General features: G+C 40.0%; 1 protein-coding gene across 1 annotated transcript in view; it reads right to left on the bottom strand.

Annotated features, from left to right (window-relative positions):
- Positions 1-25,332, bottom strand: part of NIPAL2 (NIPA like domain containing 2) — a 51,800-nt gene that overhangs the window by 18,104 nt on the left and 8,364 nt on the right. Inside the window, 3 exon segments of the mRNA XM_053956971.1 lie at positions 1,783-1,842; positions 10,967-11,138; positions 15,401-15,469. Coding sequence (XP_053812946.1) covers positions 1,783-1,842; positions 10,967-11,138; positions 15,401-15,469 — 301 coding nt within the window.

A 25,332-nucleotide genomic window follows, 5' to 3' on the forward strand; every position in this document is an offset into this window, starting at 1 on the left:
AATGTGAAAAGAAGTTGTCAGTAAAGCCATGCAAATTAGGCTTCCAACTCAACAATGCTTTTTTCAAATACTGTCAATTCTAAATCCAAGTGTATGCCAAAGGCGAATTAATCCTTTGTATTTCTCCCAGGCACAAGGTGCATCATGCAAACTTAGCCTGAGCTGAAAGGACAAGTTTCCTACTAGTGCATTCAGCTAGGTCATTAGCCAGTGCAAACAAACATGACTGTCCCAAGGTCAGTGTGGCCACAGAGATCTGCACCAGCCATCAACCTGCCCTGGAAGCATCAGATGCAACACACAGCTGCCAGTCCAGTGCTCAAGTGAAGCTGTCATAGGGCCAACATTCTGGCTGCTCCCTGATGTATTTGCAGATCTATGAACTGTTTTATAAAAGGATGATTTGCAATAGACTGTTCAGCCACTAGGTTGCCAGGGCCCCTTTTCAAGGTCGAACTTGCCTTATTATGCATTTAATAAAAATCTGCAAGTTCTGCCTTGTGGACATCTGCTTGTGACAAACACAGATGTTCACTGAAGTATCAAGATAGAAGTGAAATGATCCTAAGATCATAAACTGTATTGGATTAAGGAAGATATTAGCTAATCAATTTTTCTTCAAGTAATCTTTAACATTCTTGGTAAACCTATAAATTGGTGTGGAATGCAAGGCTCAGGAATACAAAACAAAGCACATCCGGAGGGATTTGTTGGCACTGCTATCTCAAACAGCTCCCTTGGAAAAGCAGAACTGTGCTATATTTATGTGCTTGCAAAACCATCACCATATTTCCCATCATACAGCTCATTCTTATGGAATGTAGCAACATTGTTAAATCCATCTTGCAAAGTCAAACTCACAGAAATAAAATAAATCAGCTGAACACTAGTTAAAGCAACACACAGTGTTTAAGGCCATAAGGGAAACATGATCAGTGAAAGGGGGGGGGGGTTGAATTTAGCAGCTGAGCTGGCAAACTTGGATTCCAAACCTAAATAAATCATATATAGTATTCCTGGAACGATACTGAGCAGATCTCTCCAACACATTCATGAGAACAGCTGTCCTCACTACAGTTTGGACAATCAAGCCTAGATGTTAGGAACCCACAGAAATATCAGGTGCTATGCATCAGGTGCAGTGTCCCAGCTGAGATGGCTTGGTGTAAAGCCCAAACCCTGAAATGTGCTTTTTTTCTCACTATTACTGTGTTCGAGGTGGGCAGTTTTGATATGCAAAAAAAATCTTGGACACAGACAAATAGTTGACAGGTTTCTACAGTGAAGACCACATTTCCCAACTGAACACTTGACAATATGATTATTTGTTCTTTGAAGTGATAAAACTAAAACCAAAGGGAAGTTATGACTTTAAATTGAGCTTGAATTTTTGTGCAATAGCTATGCAGTAAGAAAAAAAAATCTTATATTTCAATAAGTAACTCGATAACTTCCCTGATTTTATTAATTCTGTGTCGTACTCATGAAGATAATACTAAAGACAACCTCAGAGGCAAAAATAGAAAATTAAAATAAATTTGAGCAATAAGGACACATAAGGAATGAGTTATGGTTGTAAGAGCAGAGGATTTGGGAATACAGTCTTTTCTTCATGCACTGAAGATTCTCTCTCTTTTTATCACTTTTCCCCAATTTTGAAAGTATCTGCCTTGAAACACTTGCTTGGGAAAGTGGGAGTGTGAAGATGGGGGGCTGAATGAGAGTTACAGCTTGCTAAGCATATGGCAGCACACATGTCTAAATTAGCAAATGCTTACTTACCCAATATATCAGCAGTCCTCATGGTCTTCTTTAGGAAAAAGACAGAAATAAATGCACTACCTAGAATAGATATAAAAAGACCTTTATATATATACATATATTTGTTAGAATATCAAGTGCTATAGCAAAAACCTGCCCTGGGACAAGTTTAAATATATCTCTCATGGGTGTTGTTGTTGCACCATACCGTGATATAAACAGCCAGCAGTCCATTCCTGCAAGCCACCAAAACTTGGCTTTCAGACATATCCACAGGCTCTTACGTGGTTGAAAAGATGCAATACCCTTCTTATTTCCCATGCAGGGACACTGCTTATACTGCTAGGATTCAGTCATATGTGGAAATGTCAGGGAAACTGCGCACTGATCAACCTTACTGTTTCACTCCCCATTTGGCTACCAAGTCACTGTATGGACTTGCTCGAGGCAAATTGCATCATGGAACAATAAAATTCTGCTTCTTTAGCCTTCAGTGTATTAGAGGCTTATAAGCAAAGTAACAGCAGTACAACTGAGAAGAGGAAAGTCACTGCAAAAACCTAGTATTTAGTACGTGGTCATGACTCTGCAGACAAACAGAGAAAACCCCACACATGTATGGAAGCACTGTCCATGGTCTTTCAGAGTGACTTGCTCTGAGGCAGGAGAAAACTGGAAGTGAGTCCTAGAAATTATTTCCAGTTTTCTGGGAAACACTTTCTCTTGTTCAGCTCTTGCATCTGACCTCTGCCAGCTCCTAGTCCTGTCTCTTCAGGATGGGCAGCAGTGGGGAGATGAGCAGCAGCAGTGGTTAGGGCAGGTTTTGTAGTTAGCAGTTCAGTGTGGACATGTGCTAGAGAGGAAAGAAGGGCTTTGAACTTAGGATGGATGAGACTGGGAGACATGGCTCTATTTTCCAGCACACAACATCTACCTCTAAAAAGAAAAAGAGGCTGGATAAAAGGAATGAGTAAAGTCCTCTGTGAGAGGTGCATCAGCAATGTTAGATTCATTGAGAAAGCTCAAAGAAAAACTGCTCAGGAGGGACAGTGAAGGGACACATTGAAACAGAATCATGGGATGCTGCTACAAGAGCTCCCTACTTGTCTACAGCATGGTTTATTCTTGAAATAACAGTTCGACATTTTTACAACTATCTTTGCCTCTTTGTTGTTCTCATGGAAAATTTAATTTGTGGTTAGCTTGTGGAAGTACTCTAGAAAAATCTAGAGAGGTTCATACCAAGAGGTAAACAGAGAAGTGGAATTCAGCATCAGGCCTCTGTTTTCCAGTCAGCAGAAGATCAGATAGAGCAGAAGTCATAAAATTAAACTGTAGTAAGAATGATGGGGATCTGTGCAAACGAGTAAGTAATATAAGGATCTTCAACTGAAAATGCCTCATTGAAATTAAATTGCCTGATATGGTTTTCTTTATTCAACTTTTCAGTGATGACTTTGCTGGAGTGAAGACACTGATGGTATCCAGGCAACACTGGTAATAGCAGAGCTACCTAGGTTTAGAAAAAAAAGAAGGGACAAAAACCAGGAAAGAAGCAACAGCATCCAAGATAGTGCAGGAATTAATTACTGCTCTGTCTTCCTTCTGTCATAGCTTTTACAAATCCCACCTCAAACCACTCACCTAGACAGTCTCTGTCACAGCAAAGAGCTGCTGCTGAAAGGACTGACACCTCAGTGATTTTTTTTGCTGTTCTTTTTGTTTGTTTGTTTGTTTTGAGTACTCCATATCTGGACTCTCTGCATTCAGCAGAGGTCTAGTAAATGCAATTCCACTGTTGGCATCCAATTTGGGGTAAGATGAATTACGCCCAAATGTCAACTTACAGGGATCACCACCTCTGAGGCTGGCAGTGGGCACAAGATTGTGCTGGAATGCATCCAGATAATGAAACTTTTCACTCTGCTTTAATAATGAATTCAAATGCAGCATGCCCTGTCTCCAGAGATAGCTGGTATTGCACCAGAGATCATGAGCTTAACAGAATCTATGTATAATTAATACTCTATGATGTAGAGAAATATGTAGAGGAATCTAAAAATAGGAGAGGTTTTAAGAACACATACTAGACCATCTGGGAGTAGAGGAAAAGCTGCTGTAGGAAGGGAGGTACAAGTCCAAGGTGAATGAGACCCGGGAGATATTCGGAACACGAAACACAACTGTCTCTGAGGTAAGCTGCCAATGCTCCAGTTGCATTCAAGTGAAGAAGAAAAGGAAATGGGGTAAATATAAGAGAATAAGCAGAGAACAGTTACACAGACCTGATGAGATGCTGGAAAACATACATGACTGATCAGAAGCCTCACAAACTCTGGCTGTTACCTCCAGGACAAAATTTTAAGCAAGTGATGGTAGCATGGCCAAGAGAACGTGATCTTTTAATTTTACTTTTGTTAGTTTTCTGGGGTTTAAGCTCCCAGGTTTGACCTTGGGGTAATCTTCCATATTCTTCAATTTTCGAGGTAGGCTTGAATCAGATTAAAGCAAAGAATCCAAGAGCTGATTGTCTTGTTGCAGATGGGATGGGGAGGAGGAGTATGAAAGGAGCCCTGGGAATGCAGGCTGGTGTTGCCAGTTTTCTGCTGGCTTTGCAGCCTTTTCTGGCTGGCGAGACAAATGACAGACACCAAAGTGTTCCCCAGGAGCCCAGTGAGAAATCCACAGCCCTCCTTAGCTCTGCTCCTCTTCCTTAGCTCCTTTGTGCTCCCACTTACAGCCTCGGGTGCACTCAGTTGCTTAAGGCATTAACTCCTCCTGAAGAGGCAGTTTAATACACTATGCCAAAAGGCCAACACAGGCTCTCTGCTCTCCTCTCTGCTGGATGGCCTCCGAGCTGATCCTGCTTTAAGCAGGAGGTTGGGTTAGGCACTTCCTAAGGTTCCTTCTAACCTGAGCTATCCTAGAACTTGTGAACTCTTTGCAGGAGCAAGTGGGCATCCAGAGGTTAACAACTAGGCCTACCAGATACATGAATATAAGCCCTTACTGTATCCCAAATTCAGCTCTTAAATGCAGACCTGCTGAAACTCCCCAGACTCCCCTCTCCTTTCCCACCCTCCCTCAGATCACAGGTGAGGTGTCTTGCATCTTCCTACCTCTCCTCCTCTCTACCAGTGATGTTATACCTCCATACTTTCCTCCGAGCCCACTTCCCCTTGATTTCACCCCATCACCACAGTGTAAATTTAATTCCTTAACACTCAGCCCAAATTTTGCCTTTCTCATGCTAGAGTTCTTTTGTTTTTCCTCCACAGAAACTGTGCTTCCTCCTCCTCTACCATTATACTGATATGAGAAATAAATTATTGAACATTATGTTTCAGTCTGTGAGTGAATAGACTGAGAAACTTGGGCAATTGCTGTGCTAAAAAGTATGAATACATCTTTGCTATGTTTTTTTTTTGTTTGCTTTCTTTTTAAAAAAAAAAACATAGAGAGATTGAGGTCTGTGTCAAAGCGAGGAATCGTTTTCTTCTTGTTTTTTGGGGTTTTTTTCTTTTTTTTTTTTTTTTTAATTGGTTAGCAATAGAATACAGCAATACAGAAACCCAGACAAAAAATTGTGTCAAAGAGTAAGCTGGCAGTAGCTCAGGAACAAAACAAGCAATTAATCACTGTTCTGAAGCCTCGCTGGTTTTGAACCACTGTCTTTGGGAGTGCAACACACGGACAGCCCTAGGCCTGGATTATCAGCTTTCAAGTCACCAAGGCATCTCTGGTCATCTGAGAAGACTTGTGTACTTTTGGGTGAATCAGAATAATTTTTTAGCTTTTTCACTAATTATTAAGGTAAAACTTCCAGAAGTAGGCAGAGATGCAGCTCCCATTCCCAGTGACAATGGTTGCTAGATGAAGAGAAGGGCAGAAAATCTGTGAGATGATCTGTTAAGGATTAAACATCACAGAACCAACACAACCTAATGTAATCCTTGAGTTTGTTTCATGCCTTGATTGCATGCTTGTATTAATATCCATAAATTGAGAAGTAAATAGGTCCTGTAAAATGCTTGTATCTATATGACAAAGCCTTTCTTAATGCTCATGAAACTCAAATGGAAAATATGATTTGACACTACATCAAAATCAGGATTAATAAAAACTGTTGGATGGAAAAGGGGGGAAAAGGATTTGTTCAGAAGCTTAATTGTTATCTAAAAATCTCATTTTCATCATGTAAACCAGGCTGGTTTACATTCATTATTGAATGAATATATTCATTATATATTGAATGATCATATATTCACATATATTGAATGAATGTGTATTCATTACAGCACGTGAATTTCAACGTAAATTGAAAAAATCATTATTTTTTTTTTTATTATATGCAATTAAGTGACTTGAGGAAGGGCTGTAATGGTGCTACACATAGCTCAGTCAGCTGCTCATTCTCTTAGGAGAGTGATCATTTACAATTATCTCCATATGTAGGTTTTCTCCAGCACAAATAGAAATAAAGAGCAATGTGATGTGTGGGTTCTGCCACTAGCAGACAATGAATGGTGAGAATCCAGCTCATGAAAGCTGCAGCTAGGATTGGGTTTTGTTTGTTTCTTTAAGAAAGGGATAATACACAATAGAAGTAAAAGATAGAAAATACATACTGATTCATAGCATGTATTCTGTGTATTTTGTCCAATCCAGCCATAAAAAACTCAAGTGTGTGTGCATGATTTATTTTTCCTATGCAACACTATTTCACTATTAAGCTGTTTTCCTGCTACTCAAGCCATTTATGAATATGAATGATCATACTACCTCTTGTTTTTACTGTCAAATCTTACACTAAATAGTTTTTGTAACAACTGTTCATAACTTCAAATATTATTATATTCTTTCTTTTCCTCTTTTTGATTCCTAGATGAGCTTTATGCACTATTTAAAAAGATTAGTGCTTTCCTCATAAATGCATAGGCTGCTTACACTACTGTCTTCTCCAACAGTTTTCAAAAAAAAATCCACAAAATTTCATATTTGTTTTAAATGTTCATTCACTTAATCTTAACAGATTCAGTCAGGTAAAGGCAGTTAAACTCACCCATGCAGAAGAGCACTTTACCAGTGGTCTGGATGAAATACCAAGGGAAGAGAACTAGATATGATTCAAAGACTATTGCACCTCTCTCAGTTTGTGCAACAATATTTCACTTTGAGACCAAGCATTTACTCTCTTTTGTACAACTTAAGGGTGTGCTTCCATCTAATCAAGCAGTTTGAGTTCACCCAGTTGATTTTGCCCTAAATCAGTTGAGCAGGGCTCAAGTTACGGGAATGCAGTTGCTGGCAGTAACATTCCAAGATGTAACCTCAAAGTATGCTTTATATGAACAGACCCTCAGCCCATCTTCCAAGCTGAAGTGATTCAGGACCCTCTCAGGACTGAAAAACTTGAAGATGCTTCAATCCATCCCAAACACAAGCTATTATGGTCTGCCACAATAGTCAGGAAAATCTGGAGAGATTATGAGTTACTTAGTGCATTTAATTTCTGCAGCACAAATGACACCTGGGAACAAATTCATTACATCTAATTGACTTCCAAAACCTGTTCTTGGTTTATATGATGGATATTAATGCTCCACTGAATACAAAGGAAGTCATTACAGATACCTCTTGACAGCTGTCTTGCACACTGAACCTGTAACATTTCTAACATGATCAAAGATTAGTACTGGAAAAGTGGTGAACAAAACATGAAAGAATTTTCCCCATCTGAGAAACTGCTCAAAAGAGAGACCATTAAGGTGTGCTTAATTCTGGAACCTGAATTATAGGATTCCAGAATTCTATGGAATACATAGAATACATGTACATACTGCAAAGAGAAGGAAAAACCCTGAAAATCCTTTTTTTTTTTTCATCTTCTAGACAAGTACAAATAAATTATTTTAAAGAAAAGTTTGGTGAATGTTTCCTAGATATTGTTAGTAACAGAGTCCTCAGAATTCCAAGTTCTTGGGCCACAAAGATGTTACGTTACAGTGAGTGGGAGAAATCCATTTCTACAGAGAATCTTCCTAAAGTACTTCAGGAATATAACTTTCCTAAGTCTGAAGCCCCCCACTGCTGTTTACAAGAAGCATATGAAATGCAAAGGGATCTTAACAATGCCAGGCTAGGTGAGGCAAGTGTAAAACAACTCCCCACAGAATGATGAACACTGCAGAAGAAATGGTCTGAAATGCCACTGACCTTTCCTCAACTTTTCCATCCCCAAGTCATTTCTACAGGCAAAAGCAAGATGATGAGCAAAAAACCACTGCAACCTAAAATTACCCAAGCTACATGTAAAACATGAGTTTTACTTTTTAAGTATAGAAAGTTTCTTAATGATCACATCAAACATGTATTACTCCTCCACTTTAAATTAAAAATTTACTAATTTCTCCTCTTGAAGAAAACAACTGCTGTCTTCTCAAACTATTTAAAACCCTGAACAGATGTAGAGCTTGCATCATTGCAACCACACACAGAAATACTTCCACTGTGTAAGAAGAAAAATATATCATTTTTCTAGCTTAATTATAAGAAAAAAAGAATCTCTTGGCATCATGCCAATTCATAATCTTTGGTGCTGTATTCTTTTTAAAACAAGACACTGGAACAATCCAGCTCAGTAGAAAAAGGCACAAAGTTCTCACTATTTAATTAATACCGGGTTGAGTGCAAAATCCAGTTGGATGCAGTTAAATGTGGTAGCAGAGCATAATAGATGTTGGCTCCATCTATTTTAAGATGCTTCTCATCTCAGAAGTCTGGAGATATATGATGGGTACAGCCCAAATCAATTCTGGGCAGAGACTCCAGTCTGTCTTATCCTCCTCCAAACCCTGGTTTCCAAGCAAAGGAAACTCTCCTTGCAAACCCAGAGTCATGGAGACCTGCAGAGAATCCCCTAGATGACTGGACATTCTGCAAAGCGCATTTCCCCTCAGCACACCATATGTACTGCATTTCCAATGTCAGTGAGAGTCAGCCCTTACCATATGGGACATGTTGACACCGAATTTGGGAACAGAATGCTTCTCAGAAGGTTGGACTTAGGGTTCAGGTATGCATTTGGAGTTCGTTATCAAGTACTTAATTTGTTTATTAAAAAAATTAATTTATGAAAGACACACATTCAACAATGCCTCAAAAACACCTGTAAGCTAGACTCTGCAAAGGCCACCCTCCACCACTTAAAAGTGGTCACAACTTAATGAGAAAAATATTTCTTGATCTTTTAAATTGGAAAACCTGCTGCCTAAACTACCCTTGGCCCAGTTGTTAGCAGATGATGCACATGTGACTTGGGCAGTTTGTAATTGCCCTAAATGATGAACTCTTGAAATTGAAAGGATGATCTCTCTCTGGCTTTAATTTCAGAAGACAGGAAAGTATCTTGTAGTAGGAAGTGTTACTGGGAAGTTATTGTTGTAATTGTCTGTCTTCATGATTTTTACTTGCTCTTCCTTAAGGGAATGTTTGCTAGACTAAATAAAATTTCAGATATTTCTATTGTTTGGGCTATGAAATGGATACTGTCAGCTGATTTATGGGAATGGAATATAAGATATTAAAGTGCTTTCTAGGATCTTCCAGAATAAGCATTCTGGGACAGTTTAAAAAAATAAAAGTGGATAAGAATTTTGGTAAGACATAACAGTTAGGAAAATAGTTTCTTAGTATTTGTTGTAAGTAAGGGAAGTGGAGAATGAAGGAATCACCAGATGCAACATTTCTTCTTTTGCAAAAGCAAAGAAGGAATCTGCTCAGATAAAAATCAACCCTAAATGTGATCTCATCTTTTTCAGTTTAATAAATATTGAGATTTTTCTTTCTACTCACTGCTTTTTGCTTTTTCTTTCTAATTTTCTATATTTGCATTTTATTCTGTTTGGACAACAAATGAGATTAGCCAATATCCTTTGATGTTCAGAGATGTCTGACAATGCCTACAATTGTTACTGATATTACTACTGCCACCAAAATCACACTGGGATATGTCATGTTAATTTACATTTTCATCTCAGGTAATATGTCATTCCTTACTTTGAGAAATCTTTCCTACTATGCTGAACATGGCTTTATAGCTGAAATTCTGCAATAGTTTAACATTGAAGGCTGCAGTAAATTGCCTGCAGTTTCCTTCCCCCTCTTTCTCTGCTAAATTGCACCTACATATTGTTAGTTGCTTCCTTCCAGTACAGCTAGGTAGTCCACTGGGAAGGTATTTCATCTTTTCTACCTTCCCATGGAGAATCACTCACTGCAATGTCACTTCCAAGCATGCAAATGGTAGCTGGAGACCTTGCAATGTTATCACTTGCCAATAGCAAGTAAATGAGCACCAGCATATACAAAATTGTTGCGATCTGTCAGTCCTGGATGTTTCAACTGTGGATGTGAAGTGACCAGGTTAAGGGATGTAGCTGCAGCTGCAACCTTTATTCCTGTTTTTGCAGCTTCTGTACAATATTGCCCTGTCTACCCTGCTTTACACTAGCACAACATAAAGACATATTTTTAAACGTGTGTTACTTTGTCAAAGAAACAGACATCTCATACCTGAGCACCTTAATAACAAAAAAACCCACATGAAGTAAAGAGTGAGATCATATCACTTCAGCTAAAGTCCAATTAATCTGTACATAAAGGAACAAATGAACATGTTTGATAATGTCCATAAATGTACGAAACATTTCTGGAAATTTCTAGGCCCTTTCTGTCACACACTACAGAGTGTCAAGCAAGTTTGTCCACTTGATCAACATGAATCATGGTGATGGGCAGTGAACGGGCAGCAGAAACCACTTGGAGTGATGGTAACACAGAAAATGTGTTGTAAGTACTCAGAATCAGAGCACAGCTCTGAGCATGCAGCAGGATGCCAGTCCCCCTCTTTGGGGGCTTGCAGAGCTGGCAACACCTACAGCACTGGGCAGAAGCTAGCAGAGCACAGTGACACAAAAGACAAAATCATGGAAAAAGAAATATATTAGAAGAGTCTTTGTTTTAAGCTAACAGTTTTTGTCAAACTGTCAGCTCATGTAATTATATGAATAATTTCTTTTCAAACCACAATGTTAACATTTTCCTCTTGTGTTCCTGCTGCAGTTTCTGTGGTATTATTCTTCTAGCCAGAAGCAAGCATTTGATTAAAGCACATACCCGAGCAAGAAATGGCAAATGGTCTCACCTATAACAGAAACACATCCCAGTGGAGCGACAAGAGCAATGGGGGCGAATCCATAGGCTGTGAAATTGCCAACCTCTCCGAGCCCCAGGAGGGTAATCCCACACCACCAAAGCTTGCTCGTGTAGCAGGGCTTCTGCTCTGCTTGGCAAACCAGTCGGAGATGAGCGCATTTCTAGAAAATTAATTATTAGGAACAGGCATGAGTAGAAAGACTTCCATTGTGTTCTACGTCTGACAAAAGTGGAATAATTAAGGGGGCTGTCAACATCAAATTCCAGGTGTATTGAGGTTTTCTTTTTAAACAGGACTTTGAGCTTTTTGTTGCAGAGCTTTGTGTTAACTCAGTGCTGCTTCAGATGTGCTTTCTTAGCCATGGCAGAAAGAGCTGAAAAATTAGGCCTCTGAATAAACCTGAAAAATGCTAAGTGAATACTAGCTAGTGCTTCCTAGCTATCACTGCACATATTTGCTCCTGTCTCAAAGCAAAGCTCAGCAGTTGTGCTCTGAATCTGGAAACACTCAAAGGCAGGAGACAGGGCAGAATCAGAACTGTGGCAACAAACTGGGACGGGGGAACAGACAACAGGGTGTTCCTGTCTGTGAAACCTATCCTCACCACAAATACACTTTCAAAATGAAAAAGGCAACACTTAATCACATCTTCTGTAGGGAGGACTCTAAATTAATTAAATAGAATTTATGATTTGGCTACAGCCTTCTGTTTGACCTTAGAAGGAGATCATAAGTAAAGCTTTATTTTCTAAAGAAAAAACAGTTGTCACAGTTTTAACATATACTCAAGTAAGACTTCATCAACATTTCCTGTTACATGAAGAAGGTATCATTGGCACAAGTTGTAATTGTTTTTTTCTCTGGCTGTACAGCAAGAATGTGTATATAGCAAGACAATTTTTTCTTTCATCATACTGATCCTCTGAAACAGAGTCCAGGCAGTCTCCATCAAGAAAGTGTCATAACTGGGAATGATGCAATGTTTACCAAATTAATTCTGCAGATAATAATTTCCTTTCTCAAATTACTCTCCAGTCTTTCTGCACATGGGTCAAAAAAGGTGGAAATTAAATGATACAGTTATTACAGTACAAATGGTGGTAAAAGAAATTTTTTTTTCTCCATCACTTGATATTTGATTTTAGAAGTGCCCCTGCAGAGCCCAGAGAAGTTGTAAAGGATTTTCCTCATACTCCCATCCTTCTCTGTAGGCTACTTGACAGAGCATGGGACAAACAGCAATGTCTGTAATACCCCATAGCCTTAGTCAGTGCTCTTATTGAGAAGATGCAGCACATTACTGCAGCTTCACGCTGTGGAACGTGTTCAGGAGATTAAATTCTAGGAGGAAGTTTAGCCCTCCAAGGAGAAAAAGAGCAAAAGGAAAAAAAAACCATCCAAAATGGTTGTTCTATTTATATAAACAAAGAAATAAATAAAGCTCAATAAAGATACAAATTAAGTTAATATTAAATAATATTCAAATTATTATTCAAGAAGCCAAGTTTCTGCCAAAAATTAAAGAGGATAATTTCTTAACTGAATCCTGAGATGTATTTGCACCCCAGATTCTTGTAGGATTAACTTTTGAAGGCACAGTGAGATTGAAAAGATGTGCAGCAAACACAGGAAGGTGAGCTCAGCAACCCCCTACAGCCTTCTTTCTCCAGATATCTGTCTTCTTTACACAGTGATGTGTGCAAATGGTATTTAGGTGGAGGCTGTTTATAATTCAGCTGAAATACATTGCAAATGATGAGCTGTTCTTTAGCAGACAACCTGCTAGAGGGAAGAGAAGCAGGATAACGGACTACATGGTCAGAAAGGGACAGAACAAAAAAAACTGGCCTGTCCAGTTAATAGGAGTGTGAAAATAAATGCTGAGATCTAGGGAAAGTCATTATTCATATTTAGAAGATATGGTTACTAAATGAAGACCTAATTTAAAGGATAAAAACAATTCAGTTTAAATTTTCTGTCAAATGGCAAAGAGAGCCATTGGGTTTCCCTAATCAGCATATAAAAAGCTGATAGTTCAAATCCAGTAAGGGCCATTGTGATCACAAGTCAATAGAATTCTGCTTGTATGCCTTGGTACACCCCCTTGCAAAGCATCTACTTTGGCATGCAGTACCCTCAGCAGACAAAAGATATGAAATCTGAGCAACCTCATTATTATGGCTAGGCTCAATTTCCACTTCACCTTCACTTTTCTTCACTTCACTTTCACCCTTCCACTTCAGAGGTTTTCCCAGAGCCTATCCTAGCACTGTAACTACCCGCAGGCTGGAACTCATGTTGGAAAGGCAGCAGTCATCTCAACTTGCCTACCTCCTCTGGCTAAACAGGTTTCTTTCTATGGGATTTTCCAGCTAATGATGTTTAAATAGAAGGGAATCACTGAAGAGCCTTCTAGCTTTAATAAATTGGGTTACTATGAACAGAAGCTTTCATATTCCACACCTTTCTATTTCATCCTTTACAGAAAAAGCAGTAAGTAGCTTTATATGAGACCTGTACAACTCCTAAAATACTAGCTAGCAAAAACACTTCTGGACAATTTACACAAAAATGTCTTCTGTGCTTTAAAAACTTTTGTTAAAAGACCTCAAAATACAATGAAGCCTACAAGATACAGATTATAACGAAAAATGTAACTTTCTACTGAGTATATATTTTAATTATTAAAACAGAAAGGATTTTATAATTGGCATCCTACAATGCTTTACCAGAGTTGTAAGGGCAACACCTCCCTTTATTTTTATAATTTTAAATAGTGTTTACTCGGATTATTTTATCTTAATTGCAGAAGAAAAACTAAACTGGCCAAAGTTGTTTTGGGGTCCAATATTGTAAAAACCTTTATGTCTGTATGCATTTATGGAACAGGTCCTCAGAGAGCTGACTGAGAAAGATGCCCTCCTTGATCTGCTGCTTGTCAACTCTCGTGAGTGACATGGTGACTGGCGCCATCTTGGCCACAGAGACCATGAAATGTTTGAGTTTAAAATTTTTGTTGACAGGCGGAAAAGTGCAGGAAAACCTCAGCTCTGGACATGAGGAGAGCAGACTTCAGGCTGCTCAGGAACTAGTTAGAAAAGTCCTCTAGGAAATGTTTCAGTAGTGCTGGGGTCTGTCATTGCTGGTAACTTTTTAAACATCATCACCTAAGAGCACAGGAGCAGCAATTCCCCAGTGTCAGAAGTCAAGCAGAAGGCTGGCTTGGCTGAACAGGGATCTTCTTTCAGGTCTAAGGCAAAAAAGGAAGGTGTGTGCCCAGTGGAAGCAAGGTCAAGTGACCTGAAAGAATACAGAGATGCAGCTTGCCACTGTAGGGAGAAAATTCGTGTGGCCAAAGCTCAAATTGAAGATGGACAGAAATGTGGAGGACAATAAAAACAGATTTTTCAGATTTGTAATAGCAAAAAGGCAGCATAGAAATAGCATCAGCCTGTTACAGGATGAGGATGGGCACCTCACAAACAGGGAATGGACAAGGCAGAGGTGTTTAATGCATCCTTTACCTCTGTCTTCAACAGAGATGATGGACCAAGGAGGTCTCAGTGCTCTAAGATGGAGGACAATGGCTGTGAGAATGATCAAATCCCAGCTGACCCTGAACTTGTGCAGGATCTACTCCTCCAGCTGGATCCCTACAAATCTATAGAGCCTGATGGGATTCATCCAAGAATCCTCAAAGAATGAGCTGATGTAATTGCAAAATCTCTCTTGATTTTTGAACTGGGAATCTGGAGAGGTCCCACCTGACTGGAAGCTGGTGAGCATTGTCCTGATTTCAAGAAGGGCAAGAAGGAGAACCCTGAAAAATTCCTGCCAGTCAGACGGGAATCAGAATTGAGACCTGTCAGTCTCAATTCAGTGCCAGTAAAATCATGGAAAAGATTATTCTGGGAGGTATTGAAAAACACCTCAAGGTCAACGCAGTCATCGGTCACAGCCAGCACAGCTTCATGAGGAGAAAGTTCTGCTTGTCAAACCTGACTGCCTTCTGTAACAGGGTAACCCACCTAGCTGACCTAGGAAAGCCAGTTAATGTAATTTTCTTGGACTTCAGCAAAGCTTTTGATACTGTCTGTTATAGTACCCTTCCTCACTCCCAGGTTCACTGGGACCACAAGTGACTCACAGCTGGTATTTCTTTCTGGCACTTTAAAAGGAGAAGGAGTTATGAATGTTTCTTCTATTCCTGTATGACAATCACAGCACAGAACAGGCTGAGAGCTCCCAACAACCCCCAACTCCTAGCAACGATAGCAGGGCACTGCTAGATTACAGTTAATGAAAGAGAGAAGGTTTATTAAATGCAACAAAAGTTGCATTTTGAACTTCATCAAAACTAAACAGCAATGTAAGCACTTGCTAAATATAAACAACACTGAATAAAGACAAACCATATCATACCTGTATATTCAAAGAGACACTGATGATGAAATTTGAAGCAGCAGCAAGTAAAACTCCAAACAGCTGAGTCTGCAAATCACAAAGCAAAGAAATACAAAAATATTTATTAGTTTAAGAAGAACAATATAATGGTGGTTTTCTGATAGCACATTATGACCCAATCAAAACCAAATTATTGTACTTCTCAGTCACTGAGTTCATGCTGCAGTAAGTAAAGTGATAAGAAATACCTCTGCATAGCTGCTTAAGGGGGGTTGTGCGTACCTCTGCATAGGGCTTAAGTAGTAAATAAGTGGGAATTTAAAGGCTTGCTGGTTTTGCTGTCCTTCAGTAGAACACTTTCTTAAATGTCATGAAAGACAAAACTAGGCAGTTGAAAACCACAGACAGGGTTTCAGTTGAAAACCCCAGACAGGGCTTTTTCCCCCGAAAAAGGACCTAGTTTTTACATTATCCAAAGGGAAAACCATCAGTAATCAAACCATTCCTATTGGAACGCAATTATCTTAAGTGCTAACATATCCACTATTTGACAGGGCAGCCAGGAACATAGGTCTCCTGAAAATTTCTTTAATGTATTGTGTTATTTCATTAAATAATCTCCTAATCAGACTGTCTAAATTTCAGTAAGATTTGCAAGCTTTCTATGAAGCCAAGAAATTAAAAACACTCAAGCAGGATTCATTATTTTGGAAAGAAGTCATTTAAAGATGCCATTTCAGCAAGGTCAAACAACACAGACTTGATAGAGCTCCCTGTCCACTCTCAAAATGTTCTAACACATTGCAAGCCATCCTAAGTGTATTAAAAACCCATTCAAGGTCACTTCTGTAGTGCTGTGAGGAGTCCCATTAGCTTGTAGAGAAGACAAACATATCATCAGTTTTTATAAACAAGGGCATGGTAATACAACCCAGCATAACAACTGTTTCCAGGCTGTAAAGCATCATCCAACTCTGTGCTTACAGCCTCATGTTTCATGAGACTTACCCAAGAAGGTCCCTGGGCAACTCTGAACAGGCAGTGCCTACCAGCCACAGAGACTGTTACCCCTCAACATTTATAAAGAGCAACATGTTGTCCCAAAAGCACTTGGAGGGGGGATTGTTGTTGTGGCTAGATAGTTCCAGACTAAGCAAAGGCATCCCCAAAAGTGTGAAGAAACAACAGCCTTATTATAAATCAAATATAATATTTAAGCCAAGCAGCAGAATCCAACTGTTTCCAGCCCCTATGTTTCTGCAGGGGCTTGGAATCGGCAGGAGAAGCAGACAACAGAACTGCTCTGAGAGAACTGCTTGGCTGCCTGCCAGGTGTCACCAAGACATGACTGATGGGTCCAAGGGGAATTAGAGACAAGAAAGCAAGAAGTGAGAGGGCTCCCTCTGCTAACTATTACAGCATCAGTGCCACAGCTTGCGTACAAGAAGCATTCAGTGAGAAGCATTACTCAAGATTTTAGCCCACAGCCTCTGGTGCATGGCCACTGGAGGTCCTTCCCCTCTTGCATCCTCTCCCCAGGATCCTCCGCTGGGATCCAGCAGCATGTTCTGGGCTCTCCCACACACACTGTGTTTTTCATGCTCTGGGAACACACCTCGCTGGAGCCAGTGGGAAGTGTGTGATGTGACACCTCAGCACGGATGTCCCTGCTGAGATCAGCACTCACTGTTACAGGGACACAGCAGCCTCCTTCCACTCTGGGGAAATGCTGTCACATGGACACCACCCAGGCCTTGCAGAAGCAGAGGGGATGGGTTTTCCTTCCTTACACCTTAATGCTGTAGCATCAAATACTGAGCACTGATCTTGCCCAAAGTTTGACCACTTCATCCTGCCCACACAGCAGTTTCAAAAAACAGCAACTAAATCAAAACTGTTTTCTTGCTCCCTAAGACTTGTACTTTTTAAATGACAACATGCTCCCTTGTGAGGAGGTGGAGAAGTGGCCTTGTCAGCCTTGTCACGAAGTGTTTAAGAAAAAGGAGACAGAAGGGAATAGAAAACAGAAACTGCCCCCTCATTTACCCCATCGTTTTATTGCACTTACACTAGTAATTGTAACAAATCCCCACTACTCCCAGCTGAGAATTCAGTCTCTCTGTGGCTCTTCTTGTTCCAGAGGCTGATCCTATCATTATGGCTGCATCTCTGGATGCAACTCCTTGCAGCTCCTTCCTCCCAGTTTTCAGCTGGGGGTCAGAAACCTTGCACAGGACTCAGTAGGCAACCAGCACACCACGGAGAAAACACCACTGATCTTTAGCCAGACTACAAGCAGGTCTCCATCCAGCTCTTGAATGCAGCTGGTGAGCAGAGGATGAGGTCATGTGTTCCATTGGTCATCTAAAATAATGTGCTAAATCAGACCCATGTGTGGGTACTGATGATGACCTGAGTGCCTCTAGAGGCTGTGAATCAAATCTCCAGCAGTGGGTTTTCCAATGCCCTGCATCATGGGTGTCCTCCCCAGAACAGAAGTGCTTTTGCACCACAGTGGTTGCTTCACCAGGTACCTATGAGCTTGGTCAGATAGCTTGGTCAGATATCACTGTGGCACACATAAGATTTCTATTTCCACACCCCGCCCCCAAAGAGAGATCTGCTGTTAATGGCCTATTGAATGTCACTGCATGACTGATAAAAGTTGCAGCATCCCATTGTGAGATGCTCTGCCCAGAGGGAGGAGCCAAGCATTTCCACCTGGATATAACCTTGAATTTCTGTAACACCAGCATGGCTTTTCCTACACTGGATTTCCCAGAGGAACAGCTGCCTCTTCTACTGCAGGAAGACTACACCCCTTTTCTACAGGATCACTGCTCCAACAGAACCACACCTGATACTCCAGGAGAACTGCAGCCATAATTCCCAGTTGAACTGCTACCAACACCCTGACTAACAGGGTATCAGGTTGTATTCTGACTTTGTCAGTGTTGTTTTGGTTCACGGCATTGTTTATGTTATCTTTTTATTTTCTTCCCTAATAAAGAACTGTTATTCTTACTCCCATATTTTTGCCTGAGAGCCCCCCTTAATTTCAAATTTATAACAATTTGGAGGGAAGGGGTCTATTTTTTCTTTTTTTTTTTTTTTTTTTTTTTTTTTTTTTTTTTTTTTTCTGTTTCAGGGGAGGTTCCTGCCTTCCTTAGCAGAGACTTGTCTTTCCAAACCAAGACAGAATTACAGAATGGTTTGGGTTGTAACGGAGCTTAAATATAATTTAATTCCAACCTGTCTGCCATGGGCAAGGACACCTTCTACCATGTTGGTCAAAGCCCCATTCAACCTTGAACATTTCCAGGAATGGGGCATCCACAATTTCCCTGTGCAAACTGTTCTGGTGCCTCACCACCCTCATTGTGAAAAGCTTCTAGTATCTAGTCTAAATCTACCATCTTTTAGCTTAAAATCCTTATGCTGTGACATTCCTCTGTGCCTAAGTTAAGCAACCTCGTGGTCTGCACACAATAAAAAGCAGTGCACGTGTACGATCAAGGCAGCAGGCTGGGCTCAAACCTTACCCTCGTGGCTGAGGTCATCTGATGGCAATGGCCACATGTTTCACCTGAGCGCTGCTGTTGGCATATATACTGCACTGCCTGCTCCAGGCTGACAGGTGTTCATGAGCTCTGCTTAGCATGGTGATAGCACCATGCTTCCAAAGCCAGGGCTGGACAGACCCCTAAAGATTAAGAGCAGAGTACGATATCCTAAGGAGGTCAAATATCACATGGATCCATTCAGGGAGATGAGATGAAAGTACAGCAACACCATGCAGCTACAGCATGGCAAAACTGTCTCATGAGGGTTCATACTCACACATGCTTATATTAAATTAAAAAAATGAGGGGAAATGCAGTAAAAAGGAAAATTACATTGCAAACATCTCAAATCAGAGTGAATCTTAATTCAGCAGGCAATTTCGAATGAACCAGGGTTACCACATACAGCAACGCTCAGAGGAGAAAAAGCATATCTCAGGCTAGGAAAAGCGTACATGAATGAAAGACAACGTGCAACTGAAGATAGATCACAAAATTGCTGTACTGCTCTGAAAGCCACCACAGCCCTTCTGTTCCCATATTATCATGTGAAAGGCTTCATTATTTGTGCTGTGTCTGCCATTTAATATCTTTCAGAAGCTAAAGGATTGCTGGAACAGCCAGTTCAGTAAGTAATAAACATGATACTCTCTGAGTTTCCAGTTGTGATATCCAGTTGTGATATCATCCACAGCACTGCAGAACTTCCCACACATAAGTCTCAAGACAAACCTCAATTTGGGAATTCAGTTGCAGACACAACTTCAGAGCCATGGTACTACTTCAGTCAACTAAGGACTTCTACAGGAAAGAGCTTTAAATATTCAAAACTGTTGGCATAAAATGCAAGTTTCTTCATCACCAAAACTTCTATCTAGCATACAGGCCACTTTGTCAGACCCCAGATTTCAAACTGTTGACACATTCTTCCACTGCTTCCAAATGCATGAGGCTTGTCACAGAAACATCTTGCCCTTAAGTTTTCCAAAAAATAAACAACAATACAGAAATTTAATTTACTTCACTTTTATATGTTTTGGAACAAGCCATGAAAGTCACCAACCCACTTTGAAGTCCTTCCTAGACAACCCCTGAGCACACAGACCATGGACTGAGATTGTGGGTCTGCCTGCATTTTACTTGGTGGCAAAACAGGCTTGAGGAATGCTTTCCTCTGGCCTGCCACTCTCTCACTGCCTTGCTTAAGTGCCTGAAATGATCCATCCAAAACATACCCCATTACCATTATGTTCTTTATCAGCCACCTGCCAATGTTTAACATTAAAGGAGGGTCAAAATTCAAAATCCACAGCAAGGGTTTTAAAGTGGTGACCCTGTGCAGTTTGTCAGGGGTGACACTGACCTGTACAGGGGGTGCTGGGGTAAATGAGTTCAAGAAATGACAATTTTGCCTCAAGCAAGGAACCCTCAGCACTCGCCTGGCATCCCCATCCCAGCCACATGAGGGTCCTGCACAAGCTGAGGCGTGGGGGAGGGAGGTTTGAACCACCAATCAGGAGAAATGCATTTGTCAGCTGGAGTGGCAGCACACTGCTATTCAAAATAAGTGAGCAGCAGTGTGGCACTGGCTGGGTATGTCCTGCTCCCAGCACTCAGGCAGGACCTGATGCTTGTTTACCAGAGAACCTTTTCATATCATTCTGACAGTATTTTAAAGCGACATTAGCAACATTTTACATGCAAAGTCTCTATGTATTGTCAAAGTAAAATAAGGGTTTTATGGCAAATGAAAGCCAGGCTGAAATCTCTATCTTTGGCAATAATTCTACTAAGTTTATCACTTGCAGACTAAAATCTGCATTGGAGATTCAGTTATATGGTGAAATGCAATTTATCCATATTACATGTGTGTTTTCCTAAAGCACATTAAACTGCAGTTGCCAGGTCTGTGAAATGAAAACTTAGGAAAAGGAACATAATTTGCATTGACTAAAAGGTATACACCATTATTTATGGAAACTTGCTATGCCTATAAATTGAACTGATGAGCAGAAAAAACCCCAGACACTTTAAATATCTGTTTATTTAAACATAAATAAAGGCTAGTTAAACTGTTGCTCCTATTTTTTCTTGATTTCTCTACGAATTTGAGATCTAAAGATGTTCCCAACAAATTTAATGGCATGTACTGTTTCAAAAGCTATGCAACATTTCAAATAATTGGGATTTTGTCAGACCTCAATGGGTCTTACTAAAAAAAAAAGAGAAAGAGGTGGAATATGTTCTAAACTTCCAATTATGAGTTAACTCTGAAGCAAGAGGAATTCAGAGTCCTTAACAAAAAACATATTTTTCAAAGAGCTACCATGTGGAATTGGGAGAGGCTTATCATTTAGCTATTATTATTCACAGAGCTCTGGCTGTACTTAGTACTTCACAGATGTATAAATAAAACAAGGTCCTTGTTCCAATGGTTTTCATAGTGCAATTCATATACTCAGATATCAGTTAAGGTCCATATGAAGTACTGAAGGACAGCTGAAATAAGAGTAAAAGGGCAATTACCAGTGTGGGAACATGAAATGAAAATACATTTGATTTTTTCATTGTGACATAAAAGAAAAGGGGCATTGTTCAATATATGAGAAGGAGAGAGTTAAAACATTTGGCATCATCATTGTTAGAAATAGAGAGAGAAGACTTGGTAACTACATTACCTCATAAATTTAAAATTTATCGTTTTCCAGAAAAATAACAAATTTCAAAGGCTGGAATGAGAGTTTTGTAAGTTATGAAAAGGTGGGGGAACTTCAGAGGATACAGCAACTACAGAAGTGGAATTCTTTTATTTATCTCTGGGTTTTAATCACTTTCCTGAGATGCTAATTATATTCACCACTCTGATTATTTTAATTCATATACATAGCAGGTAACAAACCAAGCTGGAGAATGTGAACTGTGAAATAATGTAACTAAATTAATTTTTTATATGCTTACTAATGTTATATACAAACATATCCACCCACTGTATTGTTAACAAGCCTAGAATTATAGAGTTATTTAAGCTGAAAAAGACCTCTAAGACAATTCAGTCCAAGCATTAATCCAGTACTGCCAAGTCCACCACTGAAACTCTAAGCACTACATCTACATGTCTTTTAACCACCTTCAGGGATGGTGACTCAACCTCCTTCCTGGGCAGACTGTTCCAATGTTTGAAAACCTTTTCTTGGAAGATATTTTTCCTATGGTACTATTTAAACCTTCCCTGACAAAACCTGAGGCCATTTCTTTTTGTTCTATCACTTGTTACTAGGGAGACAAGAATCACCCACCTCATACAACCTACTTTCAGGTAGATTTAAGAGACCACTATGAGTAGCAATTTTTTTTTTTTTGTTGTTCTTTTTGAAGAGTTAAAACCAAACCTCTCAACTTCTACATTTCAATTTCTTATTGTCAGGAATGAAATCTTAAAACTAGAAACAAATGGGAGAATGGAGAAGAGGCAGAATGGATTTTTACACTGTTTCCACGAGCAGCCTGTGATACTTTGGGACACTTTAGTTCCTGGGATATTTTGCTGCATAATCAAAGACCATTTCATATTTTTAATAATGCCTGCTGGATTGCCAATAAAAACCTCTCCCATGACTGTATAAAAACATCAATCATAGTTGAAAACATATTAATAAAAGATTTTCTCAAGTACCATCACATATCATCTCCATGGCAACTACAGAAATTAAATAACAGGAAGAGCAAGAATAGGATTATAAACGTTTGCCAGTTTCCAGGTCCCATAGGAGAAACAGGGAGGCAAGCTACCACTGCCTGACCAGCTTCTCCCACAAAATGGCCAGTTGGCTTGGGGTTATGCTTATTGCTGCCCAGGAGCAGGCTTTCTGGATATTCCTGTTTGACCTAGGCTAATTCCTGGTGTACAAGGTAAGGTCCAAGCCACACCACTCCGAGCCTAGGAATATTAATCCCCAGAAGCTACAGTCTGGCTCATGGTGAGAGGCTGTGCTGTTCCTATCACATACTTAATGTGGCTCCCTGGACCCCTAAACTGAGAGCCAAGGAGGTGACACAAGGCTTATGGGAAGCTGGAGACAAGCTCAAAAGGGAGCTATCTGAACAACTGAGTGAATAGAACTGTTCAGTGTTACAACAGGCAGGGCAAGGCACAAGGAGTACTCTTAGAGAGATGTCTTACTCTGCATGCACACACAACCTCTGCATGTACACACACATGTGCCTCCAAGCCAAGCACAGAGAGCTCGTTCCCTCTTGTTATTGTAGTACAAGTCTTGCTAAAGTACAAATGAGCTATTTCTGACTCCACCTCAATCAGAAACAGAAAACCCTAAGAGAAATGTAGCCAGCTCAATACATTATTTAGCAAATCCTCAAAAGAATTTTTATATAAGAATCTCCCTTTACCAGTTGAGAGGAATGGCATACCTCTTCCAGCATGCACCTCTCCGGCATCACTTTCAAACAAAGGCAGGCTTGTCTCCCATTCTAACTCAAATAATCTTCTGTTAGCTGTAACTAACCCTTCCTTTGATCTTTAAAGAAAATGCTTCTCCACGTCACAACCTGAGTGAACATGCTCAGTTGTTGAAACACAAAGTCACCCATGTCAGACAGGGGTAAACACAGGCAGGAAACCACAATGCTTCCAAGCCAGTGGCACTTCAGAAATATTCTAACAGGAGTAACAACAGGGCAGGGAAAAAAGAAAATACCTGACTGCAATTAGAATGAAGTTGTATCCATCTGTTTAAAGACTTACTTGATTTTATGACAGGGGAAGGAGCTGCCCAAAGGCCCTTCCAGTCTGTTGTTCCTGCAGAGGAGGGGTGCTCTGCAATAGTTCTCTTGCTTTCCTTCCTGCACCTCTCACACTTGGCTCTCCTAGTTTGATTTCTAGAGTGTTAATCATTTACAGATAGTTCCTAATGCAAAAAAAAATGGGTGGACTCCAGAAGGCAGAACCTTCTGCTTAGCAGCATTATTCATTTAAATATAAACAACTGCTAGATTATCAGTGGTGACCTAAAACAAGAGGCCCTGCACTCCCTGAAATGTTCACACATATGTAGATGGGTGCCTACACATAAACACATGGCTAGATGCTTTTAGTTTGCAGATACTTATGTTAAAAACTGTTAAGATGCAAATCTTGGAATAAAAAAAAATGAACTCTAAAGAAATGGCCTCACATGCAAATTTCTTGCAAGGGCCTGAGATATAGGTAGTGGGCTCTGTGACATATTGCAGTTGTACATTTTGACATTTTACTACAAACTGTAGTTTACTGGTTTAAAATATAAAGTATTATTAGCATTTTGTAATCCATGGTGAATGCTGACATAAAGATTAGGTGTTTAGTTCACAAAAATCCAAAGCATCTACTTCATAGCTGCCTTCTGCAAGAGAAAACTAAGATCAGTGTAGCTGAATGATCCCTTCTACGTACCTTTAACACCTTTTTATATGCTCTGTTGTACTTACAGAGATAACAAGGTGGTGATGCTATTTCCCCTAGTTTTGAGTATTGTTGGTCTTTCAGCGATTGTATCTTATGTGGATTCTCCAATATAGAACTTGCTGTCTTATTTTTTCTGCTATTTTAGCATTAGTATAGGATAAAATGGTTATAGACATTATCCTTGACAGGGATTACTATGGAAATGGGGTGAGGAAGATAAATTCCTTTTCAGGAATTGAAGAGATGAAGGAGAACTGAGTATCCTTTTCATGAGCCAGATGCTATTATCTCTCACATGCATGCTTTTTAAACCATGCACTGCTCTTCAGTTTGTCCTGGCAGCCTCTGATGTGTGGTTATCACAGCAGCCAGCAGCTCAGCCTCATGCAGCTGGAGCCACTCTTCCAGCAAGATGGAGGAGAAAATTGGAAGGATAAAAGTGCAAAAACTTGTGGGTTGAGATACAGACAGTTTAATAGATAAAGCAAATGCTGCATGAGAAGCAAAGCAATTTCAGGAATTCATTTACTGCTTCCCATTGGTGTATAAGTGTTCAGCCATTTCCACAGAAGCAGGGCTCCATCATGGGTAATGGTTACCTAGGAGCACCAGTGCCAAATGTCCCCTTTTCCCCTTCTTCCCCCTGCTTTATATGCTGAGCACAACACCAAAAGGTATGGAATATTCCTTTAGTCAGCTGGGGTCAGCTGTCCCAGCTGTGTCCCCATCCTGCTTCTTGTGCATCCCCAGCCTACACATCGACGGGGCAGTATGAGGAACAAAACACACCTCAGTGCTGTGCAAGCACTGCTCAGCAGTAACTAAACATCCTGATTGCTAGCAATACTTTTTCATCATAAATCCAAAACATAGACCACATAAATTACTATGAAGAATATTAACTCTGGCAAAAACAAGTACAATAG

Source organism: Vidua chalybeata, chromosome 1, assembly GCF_026979565.1.
Source record: "Vidua chalybeata isolate OUT-0048 chromosome 1, bVidCha1 merged haplotype, whole genome shotgun sequence".
Lineage (NCBI taxonomy): Eukaryota > Metazoa > Chordata > Aves > Passeriformes > Viduidae > Vidua > Vidua chalybeata.